General features: G+C 42.9%; 2 protein-coding genes across 2 annotated transcripts; both read right to left on the bottom strand.

Moving 5' to 3' along the window:
• Nucleotides 1-481: 481 nt before the first annotated feature.
• Nucleotides 482-4431, bottom strand: LOC125896152 (forkhead box protein F2-like). The gene is made up of 2 exons (XM_049588516.1): nucleotides 2987-4431; nucleotides 482-1170 (listed from the first exon to the last, which is right to left on the bottom strand). Exons 1-2 carry the CDS (start codon nucleotides 3960-3962, stop codon nucleotides 998-1000), a joined length of 1149 nt encoding a protein of 382 aa, XP_049444473.1. The 5' UTR covers nucleotides 3963-4431; the 3' UTR covers nucleotides 482-997.
• A 4450-nt stretch (nucleotides 4432-8881) lies between these two features.
• Nucleotides 8882-10554, bottom strand: foxq1b (forkhead box Q1b). The gene has a single exon (XM_049588517.1). It carries the CDS (start codon nucleotides 10354-10356, stop codon nucleotides 9463-9465), a length of 894 nt encoding a protein of 297 aa, XP_049444474.1. The 5' UTR covers nucleotides 10357-10554; the 3' UTR covers nucleotides 8882-9462.
• Between the last annotated feature and the right edge of the window lie 12861 nt (nucleotides 10555-23415).

The following is a 23415-nucleotide window of genomic DNA, read 5'->3' as shown; positions in this document are numbered from 1 at the left end:
AAAATATACTTAAAGTATTAAACGTATTCTGCAGCAGAATGACCCCTGTGTTTTGTATTATTGTAGTAAAATCTAATAAGAATCTTCATCTTGTAGCTGTTTGCAATAGATGTATATTCAACTACTCTGCTGTTGAGTAGTTTAAATATAATCATGCTTAAATATTATAAACTGATGGCAGGTTCTGAATCTTATTCTGCAAATTAACTCCAGCTGTCAAATAAATGAGTACAAGTATAAAGCAGCAGAAAATGGAAATACTCTATCAAAGTCCAAGTATCTTAGCATTTCCTAAATGTACTTTCCATCACTTCTTGCCATAACTGGAAATGTGCAAACGGCCAGAGAGCAAGATTCAATATGTAATTATGTGTTTCTGCTATATGCAAACTCAATATCACCTCCCTTTAATGCAGCGTAAACAACTTTTCTACATGACTGTGCACGGAAAGACAGAAGTCTGCAGGAGTGTAGCCTAAAATATAAATCAGCTTTATTGAAACCTTTTACAGGACAAAAAGTTGGCAAAGGATTATACAATAAGTGCAAGGTTTGTTGCAGTTCATGTTAGCCTAAAGCGTCGTGTGTTTAGTTACTCTAATAGGATAGAACATAGTTACATAGAATATAATTTGTTTGCACGTGTTACAAGAGCAAACACATTGAAAGTTCTGAAGCTTCTTTTGAAGAAGAAAACGCTTGTCGGGGTTCATATTGGCAGAGTGGTTTTTTAAAGGCCTCTGGGGTTTCTTCATTCATTTCCTTCAATGCATAGATTTCTCAAGTCCAACCAAGGGAGCTACTTTGGCTGCATGTAGGAGGCAAACATGTGAGAGCGGACGCCACGGTACATCCTCGTATGAATCCTCCAAAAATAAAAAAAAAGGAAATAAAAAATTGGAAAAAGTCCGCTTGTTTATTCTCTTGTGACGGAGCTGCAGTTTGACTGTGGCCCGTTGTTGCCTCTCTTGTTTGAAGTCCACAGTGACAGGAGGGCTCACATCACGCAGGGTTTGATGTCCTGACAGACGCTCTGGGGATGGTGGTGGTGGTGATGGTGATAGTAGGATCCACCAGCCGAGGGGTGGAAGGACGAGATGCCGTTAAAGTTTAACACAAAATCTTTCCTGTCGCACACCGAGGAATGGCTCTGATAGCGTGGAATCCCCACTGCACAGGAGACATTAAACACATGTAAATAAACAGGTGAAGACATTCATATTCATTCTGCTGCATGAATACCCTAATGGTTTTATTTGAGAATCCTAAACCGAGTTTTGCAATAAATTATTCAATTAATATTTCTTTTGACCATAAATTAATGTTTTATGTGTCAAATATCTTCAAAAGGAATTATTAAGTGTTTCAAAATGTGCATTCACTGTCATTTAAAATGAGCATCATTGACTGCTGAGGACGGACAAGGCCTTGTTTTACAAAAACATTTTGTTTATGGAAAAATATAACGTTCCTCCCAACTGTCTGACATCTTTATGGGTAAATTTGACGTTATATAAATTGCATATTTCTTTATATAAAAGCTGAAATAAACTATTCTTTTAAATAATATTTTCGGGCGAAATTTCCTTTCTATAAACTTCCACCAGGTGACAGCGCAATAATTTCCAGTAAATTGTATTTTAAACGGCCTCGCACCCTCCTTAAGTTATTTCTAAAAATCAAATATTTCTTTTATTTTGATTTTTAACTAATAGCAGTCAAGGATGAGATTAAATTTTCCCTAGAGAGCCCCAGACCTGCAAGGATATTTAAATGAGACTCAGTGACGGTCATTTTGTGTCTGTAAGTGAGCCTCTATTTCCACAAGGAGAAAAATAAATGGGGAGGCTGTGGCTTCGTCAAGGTCATAAGGACTCCAGATGTGACTGTGTTTTTCAGGGGAAGACAGCAGGCTTTATCCTCCGGGCCACAGCTCGCTGCCCTGCGCCCGTTTTCACAGACAACACACAAGCCTCCCTGAATGACAGTACAGTTACCGACCCTGCACCGTGCAGCCGGTCCAGCGCGTTTATCCTCCGTAAAGGCTCAATTAAGACGCTGCGTAAAGTTTAACAAGGCCTTCCGTCTCTTGTGGATACGCAGTGGTTGAAATCCTCCGTCGGTGTGGTCCGACCTGCGCAGTCTTTGTTTAGTTAACCTCTGGGACCCTTTCGGGCTCCAGCATGGCTTACTCGCCTCGGTGAAATCCCCAGACTTTAGTAAAGCCTCAGTGTGTTATGTTAAAGTAAATGACCGTGAATAGGGAGGTGCATTAAGAACGCGATCACAAAATAGCTGTTTCTCTTAATCTGCTTATTAGGTAAAATATCGCGTGAACACTTGTACAGATGTGCCTTAAATCCTGCAGACTGTTCATCCAAGAGACGCACGTTACATATTACATATCAGCAGCTCTTAAAATCTAAATTATGTTTATTTATTGGCCTCAAAATAATTTTGAAAACTAATATTAATTTTCCTGAACCAAGCCGGGGTCAGTGCATGTTGACTGTAGGGTTTATTATTCAATTAGCATTAAGTGTAACTTTATTATCCAATAAAATTAGTTAAACAATTGTTAAATTATTTTGTCACCCACAGTTAAACATACAGGCAAATAATGTAAGGGAAATACAATTAATGTAAAGTTAAAATGGATAGTACTAAATGATGTTTTTATTTTTTTACTCGCCTTGCACGAATATGTAAACTCCTCTTTGGCATTATTTTGGCTTTGAAATAACACGACAATCCTGATTTTAATTATTTGCTATATTTATAAATAAATCATTTTATAATTGCGTTTTTGGAATTTGGAATTTGTCACAGGCCTCTGCTGCACATAGAAACAAATGTTGCACATTGCAGCCTGTCTTGCAGGCTTGTCATGCTCTGAGGATTATTTATTATCATGTGTTTTTACAGATTTATTTTCAAAGATGAGTTTCATCATCCTCAGTATGAGCCATCGGTGAGTTTGTGGTACCTGATATGTCACTGCTGTGGCTGTCCCTGCCGTTCTGGTGGAGATAGCTCTGCTCCAGGGAATAAGGCGACATGCCGGAGTGTAAACCAGAGGATGCGGGGCTGCTGGAGGTTAGAGGCTGCTGCTTGATGTAGGGGGACCCGCCGGAGGACGCCCAGTGTGCGGATGTACTGGCGTACGGGGAGTGGCCATCCAGCGCGCTGGCCATGGCTGGAGAGGACGGTACGGGGCTGCTGCTGCTGTCCGGTCCGTACTCCCCATTAGACGGCACAGGACAGCTCGCCATGTATGTGGAGCCGGGGCTTGGGGACATGTGGGGTACGTGGTGGCCGCCGCTCAGCCCATCGTACCCCCCGGCCATTGAATTGCTCATCATGTCCAAGTTGTAGCTGTTGCTGTGACAGGCGAGAGTGGCGGATGGAGCTTGAAAGTCAAAACTCTGCGGGAGAATGGAGGTGCCGAAGCCTATCCCGTTCATCATCCGATACATGGGCTTCAGAGCTTGGCATTTTCTTCTGAAGCCTCTGGGTCTGCGACGAAACGAGCCTTCCTCGAACATGAACTCACTGCCAGGATCGATGGTCCAGTAGTGGCCTTTCCCCGGCCTGCCCAGCCCCTTGGGCAGCTTAATGAAGCATTCGTTCAGCGAAAGATTATGCCGGACCGAGTTCTTCCAGCCCTGATATGAGCCCCTGAAGAATGGGAAGCGAGCCTGCAGAAACTGGTAGATCTCACTGAGTGTCAGTCGTTTGGTGGGAGAGCTCTGTATTGCCATAACGATGAGAGCAATATAGGAGTACGGGGGCTTTTCCGGTCGCCGTAAACCGGAGCTCGTCTTCTTTCCTTTAATGGCGGTGGACGAACTTTCTGTGGCGGCTTGTGGGCTCAGCATGGCGGGGTGCAAGGCGCCGGACGCCGGGCTGGATCTCAGAGGAGGCGGAGGGTCCAGCTGCTGCTGAGGGGTCTCGGTCGTCATGTCAGCTCTGACGTACGACTGGCGTAGAGTGGAGAGAGGGAGGGAGAAAAGACGAGCCGTGAGATGTTTCAAAAGAGAAATATATCGGGATCCAGTGGTCAGTGTCCTTGCAAGTGAGCGTTACACCGCCAGTGGTCCTCAGAATCCCAGCGCAAAATGGAGTGAAATCTGTCTCCAGTTACGCACGACTCTCCCGTTACGCACGGTGTTCCCTTGACGCATGCAGAACGCACGGCGAGTACGCACTGACAGAGAGAGGAAGAGGAAGAGAGAGTGGGGGGAGCTGCTTATCCACTGGAGACGGAGTGTCCAGGCTTTAGCTCAACACAGGGGCTCCACTGGGTGTCACAGCGGCGCTAAGTGGCGCTGTGTGGCGCGCCGGGTGGTCATCGACCGCCTTAATAATCCCTCAAGTGGAGGAAACACGAAAGCCCTTCGACTTATTGCGCGCAACAGTGCAGCCAAACAAATCTCGGCCACCTATCATTTCATAAATCTTTCTTCCCTCTGCGACAGCCCCCCACCCCCACCCCTTCTCCTCATCCGAACTCTGCGCCTGCAAATCTCCCTGAAATCAGTGACGAATAGAGCCACCCCCCTCCACCCTCTTGCCAAATCTGGCCCAAGTCCACTTACCGTTCTCAACAGCGTTAAAGCCCCTCATTCTCTCCTCTCCTCGTCCTTTCTTCCCCTCCCACCCCCTCTCCCCAAGTTCTAACTACACGCAATTAAGCCATCTATCAAACCTCCCCCAGACATCCCAATCAACAGCGCCACACGCCAGACGCTCAAGTTAAAAAACGAGCTTTTCCCCCCTCTGGTCCTACATGTATGGAGTTGTGATTTCAGCCCGATGTGCCACAGATCATACATTTTCCTGACACGCATAAACCACCACAATATGTGCAAAAGGTCCAGCTTGAAATTGAAACCATGATGAGCCAAAACATTCAGTTGGGCCTACATGATATCATCTGCGGCAGATACCCAAAACGCATCGCTGCGAAGCAATAAAAAACGCACCATCTTGTATTATTTGTATTATTTTGCTCATAATTTCCTCCCAAACTGGTCCAGAGGATAACAAAAACAAACTGTCGCGGTGCCGGGCTGGGGCGAGGAGTGTGAGAGATGGAGAGGTGGTGGTCTTTACCGTGCGTGTGTAAGCGGGGGGTTGCTCTGAGTAAATGACTTTGACATGAGTGGAAGCAGGCTTTTTCCATCAAGCCCGGCCCTGGATACCACACACAGCGCGCCAGTGTCAGCTTACCGCCCCGGGCCAGAGCCGGTCCCATGGGCCCCACGTTCATTAGAGAGAGAAAAGCGAAATTAGGCGAGCGGGCGTCGACAGTTTCCTCCCCTATGGAGACATCACACACAGATTTGTCCAACATGATGGAGTTATATATCCCATAAAGGTAATATCAACATCCGTGCTGCGACGGAGCGGAGATCATTGAAGGGGGGGAAAAGCATCACGTTTTGTGGCTGTCGATAAACCGAGAGCTTTTGGTGGTGTTGTGCACGCTGTCCACGATTTTTTTTTATTATGCTTTTAAATTTGTACTCATGCATTAACAATATTTGAATATAATTTTAGGTGCATATTGATTGCTTCCTTTATTTCCCACGGGTCCGTAATGACCATGATGTTATTAGGGGACAAATAAAAACGCAAACACCATCAGAGGAAACTTTGCAGAAAAAAAAACATAGTTCCATATTTTTACATTTGATTTCACACACTCCAATCTGTGTCTGCGCACGTGTTTGCCGACACGAGCTTTTTAAGTTTAGATATAGCCTGGAGGATTTTCCCAAACAATAACCAGCAACAATAACCTTTGCACTTTGCACAACAAAGGATGTGCGGATAAAATCATTTTCCACCATGACACGCAGGGCAGTTTGGAGGAGCTTAACGGCCCCAGAAATTTCCTGCGACATCAAAACTTATGACCCCCGTCGAGATCAGGATGCCTCGGCTTGCAGAGGGAATCTTTGTTCTGGGAGCGCTTTGAAGACGGCGCTCCGGCTGCTTTTACGCACCGAGATTATATGAGCTCCCAATTTAGCCTTTTGGAAAATATCAAGTGATCAGCGGCCACCACGAGAGCTATTCAGAGGTGTTTTTGATAGAGGAGTTTGCCTTTGGAATACAGTCACGGCTGGAGGCCCATATGAGCCTATTGCCGACACAATGAGGCCTTCTGTTTGTTTTCATGTTTAGGCTGAAATATATTGTTTATCCCCCATGAAATATTAGGTAGATAAGATTTTCAGAGAATGTTTGCCGGGCTTGTCTGACCTCAGGTAACCTAATTCAGGGTATTTTAAAATAAAATGCTCGAGGCCTACAATTTAAATGAAATATATTACAAAAACTAAATCATAAGGATCCTCTTTTTCTCATTAAAAATAATATCAACAATTATGAATATATGAATATACTATAAATAGGTTTTCCCAAATAGTACGTACAATGTTTATACATAATAATAACTTTACTGTCCTTATAGGCCTGTAATAAATATAATCCATTATATAAAACTATAACAAACACTGAGTTCAGCTCCCTTTAACGATAATCTAATATTCTGTCGGCTGACTCCGGGTTTCTGCTGGCTGCTCCGCTTGTGTTTCCTGTGGCGGTGCCGGGAGCTTTGGAGCTGCCTCTCCGGGAATCTGGGAGGTCAGGCGCGGTTCAGTTTGCCGGAGTGACAGACTGTTTGGACTTCCTAACATTGTGCCTGCCATAAAGTTTGGTTTCATAACACTGTGGGCCTTATTCATAGGCAGTGAGCCCTGGAACAGGCCCGAGTTTCTGCTCAGGCAGCGTGATGATGTGGACCGGATCGAGCAGGCACGGCTGAAATGTAAATGCAGAGAAAAGTTGTTTACAAATATGAAGGATGCGCGTCATGACAACAAGGATGTTCACAATGCAGGGATGGTGAGAGGATTAGAGCCACGTGACAGCCCCGCAGACAGGTGTGTTGTTCCGGCATTTCACCTGCAGGTTGCAGCATTGTCCCTAAAAACAGGAGAAGGTCTCACCTGTCACCTGTCAGCCTGCCCGGTGCGCTCAAACAGACCTCAGCTTCTGCTTCAAAGCCTCAACATGCATGTGCATAAATATCACAAGGGGCATAAAAGCGCACAGGCCTGATCAGTGTGTAGTCAATACAAGGGTGTTATCAACACATGGTTAAATGTTGAAATGAGTGCAGTGACAAAATTACAGGATGCTTAGTGTTTAAATGTACAGTTTCATTTGGACTCATCCACCTGCAGCAGAAGAGCTCATCTCCAAAACTCCAACTTTCGTTTCAAAAACTTCTTTGGATTTTGTCATTTAATATATTTCATTGAGTATTTGTTATTTTGAATAATAATAAAGATGTTACACTCATTTTCCATTAAATTACAACTCTTGTAGTTTGGTGACATCAGTCAGTTAAATGAGATCTTATTTTTGTGGTATTATTTTCCTTGTTTTGTGACTGCATTATAGTAAAACATGATCTTATTATTTAGCAGGCATATTGCTAAAGAAAATTCTCAGACCGTAAGTTTTTATTCGGTGTTATACGAAACAGTGGACATCAGAAATAGGCTACATGAGGTCATTAAAAAAAATGCAGGAATGCCATTTTAACGTGAAGGAAAACTGTGCCGGAGTCAAAGAGGATTTCCTCCTCTTTATATTGATTTTGGACTACTACTGTAATTTTCTTTCTAACAATACCTTTGAGATTTCACACCAACAATGTCTTGTCACCGGACCAGCAGCTGATGAGTCGGGGGTCTGTTTCAGGACCGCGGAGAGCAACTGCAGTCTCCTCCGGACCCGTTAAACAGCCTTCAGGACTGTGCGCGCGTATTGTTGGACATAATATTGTGTGAACATCTGGCTGACATACATCATCATAGATAGTTGTGCTTTGGTGACTGTTTCTGTCGCATACATGGAGCGCACTGCGGACACATCGCATCCTTATCTAGTTTAGTCTCTTGTTTATTATTATCGTAATAAACGGTCTCGCACTGATCACGACATAGAGCAGATTGTAGCAGATCATTTTAATATTTTTCCGTAAACAATTTGTGGCATATTTTAAATGTTATATTGTTGATTTGGTAAAACGTATAACAGTGAAAGTAATACATAGGCTAATAAATAGTAATAAATGGACTGTTCATATAAGATAAAAAAAAAACAAAACATAAATATAACAGTAACCGTAGTTAAGTATTTTTCATTTCTTATGAGTTCTTCTGGATGGTTAACTATAAACAACTTATTTTATGAAGGGAACCTTTTTGCGGCCTGAGGCAAAGCGCTTTATTTGAAATATTATATAATATAAGAACTGTTTATTTTTATTGTCTGACAAATGTTTCACCACTGCTACAGTATTTTTGGTGTCTTATGAGTCAATGTGAGCTCGGCACATGTGTGTGCATGACACACTTATAACATACCAATATAAAAATGATATTTCATCTTTAATCTTTATTCTTTGATCTGTCATTTTATTTGTTTACAGTGGTTGTTGCCTTGATTTTAATAGATATCGACTCTCTTTTTGTCATTTTAATAAGTAGCTGCTGGTCAATATTCATAAATTTCCATTAGTGTAAAGGGAGCCCTAAAGCAGTATACTGGAATTTAGTTCAATTCTGTAATTTTGACTTTGATGATTTTGATTTAGGAGTTAATTTTCAACAGATTTTGAGACAAACAATCGCTTCCTTTTCAGCCTTTACAGTCAAATCTAGCGCAGACCTCTCTCCTGTTGAGCAGGTGTATGGCCCATTCCCTCCCACCCCCGCTGCTCTGTACACCTGCTTCTGATCTCGCAAACACCCCACACTCCCTTTCATGTCTGTAATGAACAACTCATTGGACATCAGGATCCCATTGTGACACGTTTTTTTATTCATAAAAATACCAGGCATGCATGAATCAATCTTAGGAAAACATCAGGCATTTCCATGCGTTTCTCGTGCAGCCACGTGATTCTCATCGCAGCTCAGTCAATATTTTATATATACATATATATGTACAACAATATTTTATACAGCAGGTCATACAAAACATGGAAATATAAATAGATTAATAGTTTTATGTTTCAACATCGCGCTTGGTTGCCGTCATACAGTGGAAATGACCAATGAACCATGGATACATGACAGCCAAACTCTCTCTCTAAACATTTTCATCACACACACACGCACTCATACACACACGCTGCGCACACACAGTGGAATGTCCTGCGATGACAGCAACTCTTTGCAAAGTCACCACACAGTTAGATCTATATTGACGACACGTCTTGTTTGTTTTTTTTTTTTTCACTGCAGAATGACTTACAGTAGTCATGATGTGACAGACAGAGTCCCAAACAGTTAAACAGCTAAAGCACTGAAAGCTAAGAGCGCCCAAAAGTGCACATCATGGGTCAAAACATACAAGTCTGACAGCAGTCCGGGTGCTTTATGACAGCAAAGAATCTATATGGAAACCTCGCGCCTTGCTGGACATCTTGAGCGCGTGGAGAGCGGCCTCAGGTGGGGCCATGCCCGGTGCTGTCTGCTGGAGGTATGTGAGTGCATCCCTGCTGGGCTCTGTGCTGCTGCTGTACGCCCCCTCTGACAGGTATGCGTGCTGTGCCGGGTAGCTGAGAGTGTAAGGCAGTATGTGGGCCCCTGGGGGCCAGTAGAGCCGGGGGGCGTGGGTCTCTGCATCAACGTCCTCTCTCCGTTTGAAGGGGGTGCTGAGGATGCTGTCGATGGCGAAGGAGCTGGAGAATTTGGCTCCCACCCTCTCCTCCGGGGCGGGGAGGTGGGTGTCCTCGCTGAGGATGTCCGGGCTCTCCCGCTCCTTGTTGGACCTCTTGGCGATGCGCTTCCTCCTGCGGCGGAACACCCCATCAGCGAAGGTGTACTCGCTGTGCGGGTTGAGCATCCAGTAGTTGTCCTTGCCCCAGGGCCTGGAGGGGTCCCGCAGAACTTTGAGGAAGCAGTCGTTGAGTGACAGGTTGTGGCGCACCGAGTTCCTCCAGCCGGTGTAGCTGCCGCGGAAAAACGGGAACTTCTTCATCAGGTAGTCGTTGATCTCAGCCAGAGTGAGGCGGCCGCTGCTGGACTCCCGGATGGCCATGGCAATGAGGGCGATGTAGGAGTAAGGGGGTTTGGGTCTGCGGGTGTAGGGCTTCCCCTTGCTGCCGTCGCCGCTCTGCGCGACAGGTGCCGGGCTGTTGGCCACGCAGTCCCCGTCCGACCCCAGCTCGTCCCCGGATAGAGGAGACGGGACTCCCCCCTCTGCGTCCATGCACAACTCCAGCGGCTTCTGCGCGAAGTGGTGCGCAGAGAAAACTTCAAGTTTCATTTCTCCCAAATAGATGGATGATCTTCTCCCTTAAGCGTCTCCTCCGTTACAGTCTCGTGTGAGCTGAGCAGCAGAGCAGGTGTAAGAGTCCTGACAGCTGAAAAGTGTTTGTGTGTTGTAGAGGCTCGTCTGAAGCGCTGGAGGCACCCTGAGCCTCAGTCTGGAGCAGTAGAATACAGATCTGTCTCCGGAGACACGCTTGTCTTGCTATAATATAATGCCTCGGCTAGGGACGGCCCACAGGCGGGGTTTCATGGCCGAGCATTGAAGCGTTTGAGTGATTTAGTGTATGTATGTTTACAATTGGACGCTACTGTGCCACACCAGGGAAGATCTACTATCTACTATCTACTGTACATATTAACTATTGCCAACACAGTTTCCGAACAAAACACATTTCCTGAATTAGAATGTGTGCCTTATATCTATTCAATAAACATTTCCCCGCTAAACTATTAATCAACAATAACAGTTCTATTAGGTCCCTTTTTCTGTTCGGATTCAAGTCGCAGTGAAAATGCATTAAAGTGACTTCAAATGCATTTCTTGCAGTGTGTGATTTCATTTTTATTCATTTAACAGCTGCGATATAGTCAGTTAGACTTTAGGTTGTCCGGTAGAGAAAAAGGCACATTTTTGCGCACAACAGCAAAACCTTCGGGGAGTGCTAAAAATATGTAAACTAATCAGAAAGAAACACCAGACTGACAGAAGATAGATGAGCAGAATAAATGGAAATACAGACAAGGCTGTTCACTTCAACCTGTTACTCCCTCCACCAGCGCTCCGGTGGAACGGGGAAGTAACGCGGACGCACAAGTGAAATAAAAGAGATGTGTTTGGATGAGTTCCACTTAACGCGCAATGACTGATATGTAAGATCTCAGGTTAGATAACAGGGTTGAGGGTATTAAAAAAAAGATTGCTTGGGAGGTCATGTAAAGTTCAGAGGACCATCGCACCTGCATGCAAAAAACCCCATCAGAACAACAGAAGCCTGAAAACAGACAAATCACTCTGCGTCAAAACCGGTGATGCAAATAAGTAGAGAGAGAGGGAGGCAGTGTCTGTCTCTCAAAACAGTAGTGAATATCTCACTGCTAAATGTAAATGTTGATCCCAATGACCCTAACAATAACTTTATTGTTTTATTTGCTGGAAGTACAGTCAGTTTTCTGGACTTAAAGTTAGTTTAACCCATATTTTGGATACAGCTTAGTTCTTTCTAAGTCTGTTTTTTGCTTCTTGATAAAACGTCCTCATAGTCCATTTTTTAATATGTGGAAACAGTGGCATTGATTATTGTACAAATAAGTACACCAGGTCATACCAATGGCACATGAGTTTAGGTCAGTCCAAACCTTATACTGTTTAAATCCCAGGGCCGGAAGAAGATGTTCTGTGGTCCTAATCAGAATTCCTCATTATTGCAGGGAGGCTGGTGGTTATTTTCATGTTGACTGAGGCTGTAGGTCAGCTCACATTTAGGCTTCTGCTTGTCCCTTCTGGCTTGTTGTGCAGTAAGTAACCAAGATGCTAAAGATCACCAGTAATAGAGAGCTCTTCCAACTACAGAGTTACCTGTTTATCAGATACCACTGCCTATAACTGCCCTGAAATAAATTACCGGTATATGAATGAATTATATTTCCAAATGTTTCATACTGTAACATTACTCATTACAATTCATATCAAAGGCTTAAAAATGAGAACTAATGAAGTAAATCTGCAAATTTTAAGTGTTTAGATCATTACCAGCCGCGACAACATCACAATATCTGGTACTGTTTTCACCACTTGAGTTTGTGTATGTGTGTTATCATGACACAGTGTGGTTCTGGTGACACCAACTGCAGTGTGAACTACAACAGAGGCCCCTTTGAGTATTTTTGCCAGGTGTTTATATTTGTCTATCTGTCTGTCTGTCTGTGGACAGATTTTGTCAATATGATCGTGTTACAACTGTGCACGAAGTCACAAAACTTTACAGGTGTGAAGCTGAGATCAAAATGAAGGCCGAGTTCAAAGATGGCTGTGGTCCAAGAATGCCAGAAACTGGGAAGGGGCCATGGACCCCCTGACTTTATGTCTCTGGCTGACATTCACTTTAAAATTACAGATTGCTGTATGGCGACTGGAAGGATCCAATGGCAAGATATGGGTTCTAGTTTGCATTGTTGGCGCCTCCTGGCAGAAGTATCAGACACACAAACAGCAGCATTTGGTATTGCATAATTGCAATTCATGAAATCCAGACAGAGATTTCATCAAATGAAGTTGTGGCTTTTAAGTGTTAAGAATTGAAACTGAATAAAGCTTTCTGCAACTGGTTGGCTAGTAAGTAATAATATCATACAGTGCATGAATGTCATTAATGTGATATTACGTAAGGTGACACAAGTTAGCTGAAAAGGTATTTAAAATATAAGTGACTTTATATTCTTGCAAGGTCTAAAAAGGAACATAACCTTGTACATTTATAAAATAAAATAAAATAAATTTGTTAAATCAGTTATGACAAACAGAAATGCACAGAAGATCTTCTGTGGGACGCCCCCTACTTGTAGCTTTTTATTTTGGCAGCCAAAAGAGCAGCAAATAGAAAGTTACAGTGTTTAAAGCAGAACGTCCACCAGGATCTGACATTACCTCTAAAGAAACAACGGTTGTTGGCGAAGAAGTTGTTGGATAAAGAAAGGGACAGAACTGTAACATTGGCCTTGCATTTCCAAGGTGGAGAGCACTGCGAGAGCTAAAGGGGCTACAATTTGACTGGGAGCTAGCTCTTCTTCTTCTAGACAGGTACAACGTAATGTCAAATGTCTGTTTTAATTAGTGTTACAGTCACGTTAGGCACATGTCGCTATATGTCGATTCAATTAAATTTAATGTTACAATCATAGCATGGGTTAATGTCTGGAGCCTGAGTTATTAGCGGCTCGGTCCCAGCAATGGGTCAGGCGTTATGGTTGTGTTAGGTGAGTAGCCCGGCAGCTCAGCTAACATTTGCAGTTAGCATTGTAAAATGTAGCCAGGCTAAAACATCGTTCTCACTCACAGAGAAGAGGAGGAACGTTAGCGTTAGCTCCCGGTGTTAGCAGAGGTAGAGGGAGGTGTGGCTCATGACACACTTTGTTTTGGTCTACAGGCAGTGCACAACAGCAAACCTAGCAGTAAAACGATTTCGCTTTTTGCCCCTTTAAGAATATATGGAGGAGAATTCAGCACCATCAGTCTTTTCAAACTGTGTGCATCGTTGCGACACAGGTTTGGCACCCTAACAGTTTTGACCCTGACCAATTAATATATGACCCATAAATCAGTGCCACGTCACATTCGTCTGCAGATGTTTCGTCAAGCAATAGTTGATAAGCTATTATTTGTAGGGAGTGTAGCCTCCCTAACAGGTTTTAAGTAAACTGACGTCCCTGACACCTGTAAACCAAATGTCTGTTTGTCCCACTTACTCTTCTCCTGTCAACAGCTTTCAGCCAGTTGACTGTGCAGAGAGAGGCTGGAGAGTTAACAAGAGTTATGAGCTTGGCCTCAGGCCAGTAATAATCATTAAACTGTCTTCTCAGGCACTCCTCCTGTCGTAGCTGCTTGGACTTCTGGGACCTGAACGACTTACTGTAACTCTGTACACTCACATATTCATGTGTGCGCACCAACGCAGAAAAGATTTACAGAAACCCTGTAATGAATTTTGGGAATAATGTAAAACAAAAACCACATGAAAGCCCCCTGTAGGAATAAAGAATTTCACCATGATGCCATAGGATATAAGATAAGGTCACTGTAAACTACCAGTCTGTTCCTCACAGCACTGAGATATGAATCTATGTTTGGCATCCTGAGCGGTTTCTCTGTCTACATGTTTAAATTTTATCACCCAATTATCACCTTGGGTGTACATGACAGACATGATTAAAGATCTCATAGCATGCAGAGCTGTTTGATGTGTGTGTGAGTGTGTGAAAGCAACAGAATCTGGAGGTTAAGACAATCATTTACATGTACATGTAATCTAAGTCTGTGTCTGGTTTTTTTCTGTCCTGTTAATGAAAGCCCTGATGGCAGCTCCAAAGTTAATCTGTTTGTCATTGCTGTTCATCTTAAATACTGGAGTAGAAATGGAACAGATATGTATACTTGACTGTAATGAGTTTCGTTATCTATAAAACAGGCAATTTACCATGATTTGCTGTAAATTTGCAGCAACTTATCAATGGGTTAATTTAGTACTTCGTCCCTCTGTTAGCATGCAAATGCATGTATGCATGTCTGAAGCAACAAACCTAAGGCGGAAAAGTTGTGGAATTTGACATCAAAGTTCATTTTTGATCTTAAAAATAGTGACTTACAAAACTTAAGGTTCACATACTTGCTTTTTCAACCGCATGGTCTTCATCAGGAGATGAACTTTGCTTAGTTGTCATGGAGGTAGATCTGTTTACAGTAGTTGTTAAAGGTGCCATGAGGAAATCATACTGGCATATTGGACAAAGCTTGTAGTTCGACCTTGACTTGGGAATGTTTTGTCAAAAATGTAAAATTTTATATGGCAATATGAAAGCAGTTTGAATATATCCATAAAGTAGATGCTTTTCTTATAACAGGGGTGTCTTAGGGTGCTGATGATTACAGGAACCCAGGTCTGGTCAGGGGTCTGGGAGCATTTCGGGGACTGTAGATATAATAATGTTTCAGTGTGGACTTCTGTCGGGGGGGCAAATATGCCTGCATTCATTTCACCTCACAACAAAAAATCCACTTCTTAGCCCTAATTTTTTAACAAGTCTTCATATCAGGGCATTCCAAAATAAGCCATTAGTTTTTTGGAGGTAATGAGTCTAAGCTGGTTAACCACTTTGGGTCTCGGACATGTTTTGCCTTCCAAACTCAAGGATCATAGGTGCATCATCTGAAGTAGTGTCAGTTGCAATGGGAAAAAGGATGTTGGAAAAACCAAAGGTCGTCAGACATCCTCTAATCAAATTTAGACTTTGGAAACTGCTTCCGTCTCTCACCGGGACACTGCTGCAGCAGCTGGAGAGTTGAAACCAAAATGTTTTTGTTGAAACTCAGGAGGCCAACCACTGTGAGCCTAAAACCAGAGCTGAGGAACACAGCGGCATGTGTGCTATCATTATCACCGCCACTGTACAACACTCTGACGAGGCACAAAGAGAATTTTACACCGCCAGGCTGGTGGTAGGTGTGCCTGTGTGTATTTTTCTTCTTTGCAGAGGTGTGATGAGGCTGTATTTGATTTCAGGTGCTCTGCCAAGACGGCTACACACACCTGTGCTGAAGTGATTCAGTGTGAAAGGCAGCACACCTGTTTTCAGTTTTAATCTTCCACATGGCAATTTGAAATCAGAAGTGGAAAGACAATTTCCCCACAGGGATCAATAAAGTATCATGTTATCATTCCTCTCCGGATATCTGGGCTTATTTCAGAACATAGCAGCATTTGAGAAGGTCAGGATCATCTTTTACCTTTAGGTTCTGATAGAAAATGATATATGTAATGCAGGAAAATTGCTTTAATTGCAAGGTCATTGAGGTCAGAAGAGTCAAATCTGCTCTATTGTAACACTAGAGAAACACATCACACTTATATAACCTTTTGACATGTCTCTAAAATTGGCACCTTGTTGTTTTAGCTCACCTATTGAGACTTAAAGTGTCTCCTTTAAGCAAGAAATCTCTTTTAAGTGCTGACATGAGTGGAATTCCAGTCATGTAAATTCATTGGGTGAATCCCATGCAGCTCCAAAAATAGCCCCACCTCTGCGGCGGTCTGCGCTCACACGCTAACCCTTGTCTGCATGTCTGTGGATGACTTCTTACCTGTATCTCATCTTTGTTTTCTTTCTTCTCTGTGAGTGAAGGGTGTCCAGCCCCCATGTCTTTGTATAAACAAAGTACGGGCTGTGGGTGTGCAGGGCAGGGAGGAACGGCAACAAGAAGCGCTGCGTAGCTGAGATTCCCAAGATTCCCTGCAGCAGATTTAGACTCTGACACAGGCCGCTGATAGTCGACATGCTTCATTTGGGCGCACAGGTAGGTATGGAAATGTGTGTACTTCACAGCCAACCCTAAAAATCAGACATTCCACATCAATTCCACTCATTCCTGCACTCAGCACAGTAGGCACCAGTACAGGGTTTTGTGTATGGGGGTGTATGTTTGTCTGCAGCTGTGCGTCTGCTCAGGTGTGGGTGTGAAAGTGTGTGAGGTTGCGCATGTGCTTCGGGTAAATAGAAGAGTAAGACGCATACATTCCATCTAGTTTATTCTTCGAACAATGATTACTGTAATTACCCAACAATGCGGCCCTCTAAACGTTTGCTGCCTGCTTTGTTGCGCTTCTGTAGAATCATACCTTTGTGTTTTGGAAGATAAATGGTGGGGGGGCGACTAGTCCATGTAATCAGAGGCACACCTGAATACTTAACAGTGACAAACAGAAAGTTCTCACGAAGCTGTTTTGATAAAGCAAGAACTTTCCGTATTAAGAGCACATATAAGCAACTGCATGAAGCAGACACCTGATACACACACACAGACATTATTACAGTACATACAGTGCCTCACAGAGTTTTCATAAGCATGGTTTGATGAGCATACATCTCTGCTGCTTCTGTGTCAGCGATTAATAAATGAAATCTGATCAAATGAAGCAGCACATCCTGCAGTCAGTTGGCAACCACATGTTGCTATTTTGGGTTCTCCTGCATTCTTACCTGAGGTGCTCACACCCTGCCAGACCAACTGAGAGAAAAAAAATAGATACATAAAAATAAACGGAGCCAACAAGGGTATAATTAAAGTAATTAAGGAAAGAGGTGAAGTACAGGTGAAGTGCAGGTGAAAGGCAGCCTGGCACTGCCAGGATCTAAATCACATGCAAAGGTAGTGATGTCATTCTGGGTCCCCCTTGTATCTTATTGCATTGATACACGCAATACATTTTTACATTTTTAACCAGTAGCGTGCAAAGAGTTTTTTTTTCATTACTTGAACCAGGACATGTCTACACTAACTGAAAACTCCAGCGCTCACCTTTTGATCTAATGTCAAACCAGAGGGGGTAAAGTGGGGTCCTCTAAGGGCTCCTTTATGCTCAGTGTAGACATGGAGACAGACAGAGCCTTCTGTTCATACTCTGCATTCATCTCGTCTGAATTCGTGCAAGTTTTCCAAAAGCTTACGAATACAGACAAAATGGAGCAGTATCACTGGAGATCGTGGAAACAGTGTAGCATAGTTCAGGTGAGATACGTCCATAGTTACAACTAAGGAATTTAAATAATGGTAGAACAGAACGAATCGGTAATATAGCGAAAAGAATTCTCCTTCCACATCGAGATGTATTTATTGACCTCAAAGACCACCGTTGTCTATAACGCTGCCTCTCCTCCAAGTTTGCCTATGGTCAGTCAAAAGGGTCCTGACGTAAACCCCAATCCCTTTGATTAGTCAAAGTGCCGCTGTGCTTAGCTTAAGTGCAGCTCTGATTGGCTCAAGTGCACCTCTGGTCAGCAAAAGAGCTTCTCTGGTCCCTAAGTGACCTTTTCAAACCCATGTTTACTTCTGGTTAAACCTAATGCCCCTCTAGTTGACTAAAGTGGTTTGCTAAAGAGCCACTCCTTCTAACCAAGTGACCCTCTGGTCCCCAAGCAGCTCTGCTGCTGCAGGCACGCGCATAAAATACTGTGCGAAGGGCACCAATACTGGAGGACACAGAACAGCCCAGTATGATCATCATCAATCAGTCACAATCTTATATTATTCATTAACTCTTCCAGTTAAGACCATTTCAGATACAATGTGGTCTAAGCTGTGTTGCCATTGGGTTCAGTGAACAACAAGGCAGTTGCACTTGTGGCCCTGTGCCCACATGCCCATTTAGTCTGTTCATGAACCCCCTTGCTCCTCAAGTGACCCCCTACCTAGTGCCCTCTGTTAAGACAACGTTCCCCTCAGGTCAGCCCAAAGTACTCTGGTGGGCTCATTTGCCACTGTGGTACATGACCTTAAACATGAATCCTAACCTAAGTGGAAGAGGTCGTTACACCACTTCTTCTAAGCATTTTCCCAACCCTGCATGCCTTTTTTCAAAAACCTGTGATCAGATGGTGGTCTGCAATCTACAGAAACCCATAACACCAACAAGGGAAAGCAGACTTGAGTAGACCTCTTAATCCTGCCTGTAAAACGTTACTGTTAGTGCGTGTCTGTCAATGAACCCCTGCCATGCGGGCAACACAGGTTTTATACCTACCCTATCTGCCGCTATCGTCCAATTCAGCTCTTCACACGCTAGAGTCCCCTCGCATGCCGAGCTGGGAGGCGTGGAGGGAGTGTAGGGGTGGGAGGGCGAGGGGGTGGATAAAGAAGAAAAAGGAGCAATGATTGATCTTTGCCATAGACACCTTGCTTTATCGCTGCAGCTGATAGGACCTACCTCCATTCAGCAGTGCTGTAGGCTGTTTTTGTGTAAGCATAAACACAGAGCCAAATCAGTACCTGCGCTGCACTGTTTACCTGGCAGCCGTTCAGCCCTTTTCTGTCTAAACTTGAAATAGGATCCAAACACTCTACTCACGCATAGTGGTTTGCACGAGATGCTTCGCCTGCCTCTCAACCTACCGCGGGGCTTCGTAGCGCTATTTTTGCACCATATGAACCTTAACCGCCCCTCTTATTTCTTTTGATTGAGAGGTGGAACATCTAGCTCGGGGGCTTTAACTGCAAACATAGCACTGATTTTGAGCAGTTACCAAGGAGTCATACCACAGACAATCCCAACAAACACCTCGCTGATTGACAACATTAGTGTGTGGGTTATATTTAGATCCCCTTTTTCTCACCAGTATTTACTATCACAATTAACCATTTAAAAAGGACTGTATCCTGGACTCTTTTTTTTTTTAAAATAGCTTGTTTAATATAATATAACCTTTTCTAGGTCATTCAGCACATTGCAGAATACTTGAGTATGAATGCTGCATTAAGTTGTACTTTTTAACATTTTCACCATAAGGGCCATTAATTTAGGCCTACATTTTCATCTAAATACAAATTTCTTCAAAATTTTTGAAGGGGTTTTCTAAACATTCCTAGCATTTATGAGAAAATGCAGATGTTTTGTTTTCATTTAAAAAGCCTGCGCTTTATTCAAACTTACATTGTGGTGAACAAAGAGAAAAGAGAATATGTTACGTAGCCTGAGATACTTAAGTAGTACAGCACTTTAAAGGACTGCTCCACTGAAGTTCACTTCTCATAGAGATTACATTATTATTCAACCTGTGAAAATAGATGTACTATAATGTAAACCCTGATTGTTTCATCGAGGGGCTAATGAAGGAGGCTATGAAGTTGCAAAATGGGAAATTTAGGATCCAATGTTTTGGGGGTTTAAAATATATTAAAGACTAAAAGCTGAGATAGCTCTGCCTCTGCTGCTTTAATTTTCTTATCGCAGTGTGTTACTAAATCACTGGAGTGACCCTTTAATTTTTCCTAGACTCAGATTTGAACCCTTAGCAAGGCTTTGATTAGCACTAAATCAGATGCGACTTGGTGTAGTGGATATCTTTGCTTGTAGAAAGCACACACACAGAAAATGAGTCAGAGAAACTAAGTGAGATGGGTCATCTATAACGCTGGCACATCAGTCATTTCAACACTTTAGTCACTGGATCAATGGTGCTTTCCCATTCCTTAGTGTGGCTCGAGGGTTTACTTATATACTTAGAGTGTTTCTTCAATTTACTCAAACTTCTCTGGTCTACAGCCCATTTTAGAGGCTGATTAAGTTTCATGACATCAGCCAGTTATGCAGGTGTCAGATTGTTATGTGAATTTTATGAAATAGTGTGATATTTTACTTCTACATTCAGAGAGAAAGCTCCACATAGACTGTAAATAGATGATAGATTTCAAACCAAATCATAAATACAAACATATTAAATGAATTAAATTAAATTAAATGTCGGTCTTGAAATCTACCTCATTTGTGTCTGTCTGACCCCTTTGTGGGTTCTGACCATACTGACTTTAAAAATAGAGAAACTCTAGACCAACCACCCTCCCAACTCAAATATAATTTTTTTGATCTCTGTAGACTTTACATGGCTCACTGCAGGGGTAATTGGAAACCTGGGCTCCTGAGCAGATGCTACTGTTTGTAGTAAGTGCTATTAGATATTGATCCAGTGATAATTCGTAAATTATTATCATTAAGAATCGGAAGTTTGATTGGAAAAAAAAGGCCTAATCTCCTCCAGCTGGCCGTGGGGTTATAATGTCTCCTGCCTCTGCTCCTGCATTGATCCACCGGAGCAAACAGCAGCTGCTTTGCTGCACAGCAGACTCATATAAGATAAAATGAAATGTAAGACAATAGAACATGTCTGACAGTGTTGCCTAATAGACAGTCTTCAACATATCTTAAACATTATGTGATAAAATAATTAAGGTCAAAGGAACACAGGACCCTTCTGGATAATGTAACGACCCTACAGATTTAGGCTGGGATTCACGCGATAGACGGGCTTCAACTGTGAGTCACATAACACTGACAAATGAATGGGTCTTCCGGAACCAAGGTGGCCAAAACTCTATTGTTACCCAATTCAAAAGTATTACTCTTTTATGTATTTAAAGTACAATGTTTTGTGTGTTTCACTTTTAATGATGATGGAGCAGAGCAATATCAGGCTGTGGATTACCCGACTATACTTGCATTGTTGCTTAAATATGGTTTCATAGGGCCATTTGTTGATAAGAATAAGAAAGATAAAATAACACCAGGCTTATGCGTCCAATAAAACCTTAACATCAGCTATGATGAACACCACCCATACTTCACCTGCTAATGTTTAGCTGTTTGAGACCATATACTAGCCTATATAACATAATGGATGTAGCCACTGTGATGTCATCCACTGGTTTGTGGACTCGTGTTTTTAAGCCTGAAGTTTGGTATTTCGGTTCACTATCTTGGACTTTTAGTGCCAGGAGTGACTATATTTAGTTAAGAGGACGAAGACAAGCCTAACGCTAGCCACTAGCTGCGGTGCATTTACAGCTATTGTCAAATAGGCTAATGCTAATGCCAGTTTTTGCTTGTGGAAAACAGGCCTAAAACCATTAAAACAAAATGTACTGAACAGAAACACTAAATATCCAACTCCTTAGACAGTATAGTTCCTTTTTATTATAACCAAATGCTGAACAAGACTGTTTTAGGCGAGCAAAACATCACAATTAACTTTCATGAAGTGAAAACACACTAACATAGCAACAGCTACTGCTACACTAATGATCTGTAATTCTGGGGTTATATGGTTACGTTCTGAAACCAGTGTTGTAGGTCATGGTAGCGACATGTCTGTGGATGGAACCCTCCTGTTACTCAAAGCAGCCATACTCATAATTATTCATGATTTAAGCCTTAATAAAACTTAAATGGGTGAGTTGTATGAAAATTCATCCCCCTGAACAGTTGTCATGAAGGGGGAAATTAACTATCAAGACCAAACCTGTTTTTTGTACCAGGTGTAAACTTTAAGCATTTTAACATGGGGGATTGATCTGCTCTTGGATTTGGCCTCGTATGGCCATGGAAGGAACTGCAGTTTTTGGCACTTGTGTGTTGGCTCCATTTTTCAGACCCAGAGGTTGCTGCTTGTTTGAGACCAAGCTTTTAGTGTGATTTTTGGCCCAATCCCCAACCCTCCTGTTTGATTTGGAAATAGATCCGTCCTTTCAATGTATGAGCCTTAAGATTCGTTAACTCCCCCTGCATACCAGAGAAACAGGTTTGGCCATTGGGACAGCCAGGTGGATGAAGGGGAGGAAAAAAAAATTTAGAGGCAAAAAACTGCAACACCTGCTTGATGACTAGGATGAGCGGTCATGGATAAGTGGCATGATAGTGGTGGAAATACGGGATTATAAAGCAGCAGTGTGATTGCATCCCAAACCCTTTCAGTCAAATGACCTTCAGCTGTGCCACACTGAGTCTCTCTCTGGGAGAAACTGGTGGTTCCAGAGCTGAAACGAGGGCATTAACAGTTCAATGATGGGTTAGAGGACATATGAATAGAATCATCTGTCAGTGAATGGTGTGCTCCTTTGCTACACTTAAGTTCTATGATGTCCAATTATGCTAAAAAAGAAGAAAACCATAATCGCTGCTCCATTTGGTTTGTTCATGTCAGGAGATGTGTCGCTGCCACACCACTCTAATTGAACTTTCTCTGAAAGGCGTTGTGAGAAAACAGGCGGTAACTATTTATACAGCTACACACCTGACCAGGCATCTATCCAAACAAAAGGTCTTGAACCCAGCCCTTGCGTGCCTATCCAACCCAGACATCTGATTAATTATAGTGTGGCCGTTAAGGTGAAGAAAAACTAGCTGATGAAAAGTCATCGAGTCTGCAGGCTCAACCTGCCCCAACAGCATCATGCGTGTTAGCCTGTAAAACTCTCCGTCACGCCCCCCCTCCCCCCACGTGTTTCCTCCCACACGCCCCCCCCCTTTGCCTCCCTCCTCTGCTCCGGGCCCATTCGTGCAGACGAGGTAAAACATCTCCCTCGCTGTGTCAGAGCCCCGCAGGTGGGCCCCGCGTGCTCAGGTAGATAATATCACTGTTACTATAGACTGTGTTTGGGTTAGCTCAAAAACACTTTTCACGGCAGGGGCAAAACAAAGTGCTGTGTAGTGCGTGATAACAGCGGGAGCTGCTCCCTACAAATTAACCTGTGGAAACACTTTGTCCTCGCACGAAACACACACACGTAATACCTGCTCCTCCTTTTTTTTTTTTTTTTTTTTTAACATGAGTTTACATGATGTTCCTCTGGGAGCATGGAAAATTTTTTATAAGATTTCTAGAGATTTAGGGAATGTCTCTTATATGTAATCCACCAAAGGAATAATGTTAATCCAAAACATTGAAATAAGCCTTTAATGTTGTGGTGGTTATGTTATAGGACTGAGCTGCCTTGTGTCCAGATTGAAAGCATTGGACT

This window comes from Epinephelus fuscoguttatus, linkage group LG10, assembly GCF_011397635.1.
Source record: "Epinephelus fuscoguttatus linkage group LG10, E.fuscoguttatus.final_Chr_v1".
In the NCBI taxonomy this organism is placed as follows: Eukaryota; Metazoa; Chordata; class Actinopteri; order Perciformes; family Serranidae; genus Epinephelus; species Epinephelus fuscoguttatus.
Note: the sequence above shows the minus strand (reverse complement) of the source record. Positions and strands in the feature narration are given on the sequence as shown.

Excerpts from the sequence above, each read along its gene's own strand:
- LOC125896152 (XM_049588516.1), bottom strand. The coding sequence starts at position 3,962 with ATGACGACCGAGACCCCTCAGCAGCAGCTGGACCCTCCGCCTCCTCTG. Across the intron at positions 1,171-2,986 it reads CCACAGCAGTGACATATCAG|TGGGGATTCCACGCTATCAG; the intron begins GTACCACAAACT and ends TCTCCTGTGCAG.
- foxq1b (XM_049588517.1), bottom strand. The coding sequence starts at position 10,356 with ATGAAACTTGAAGTTTTCTCTGCGCACCACTTCGCGCAGAAGCCGCTG.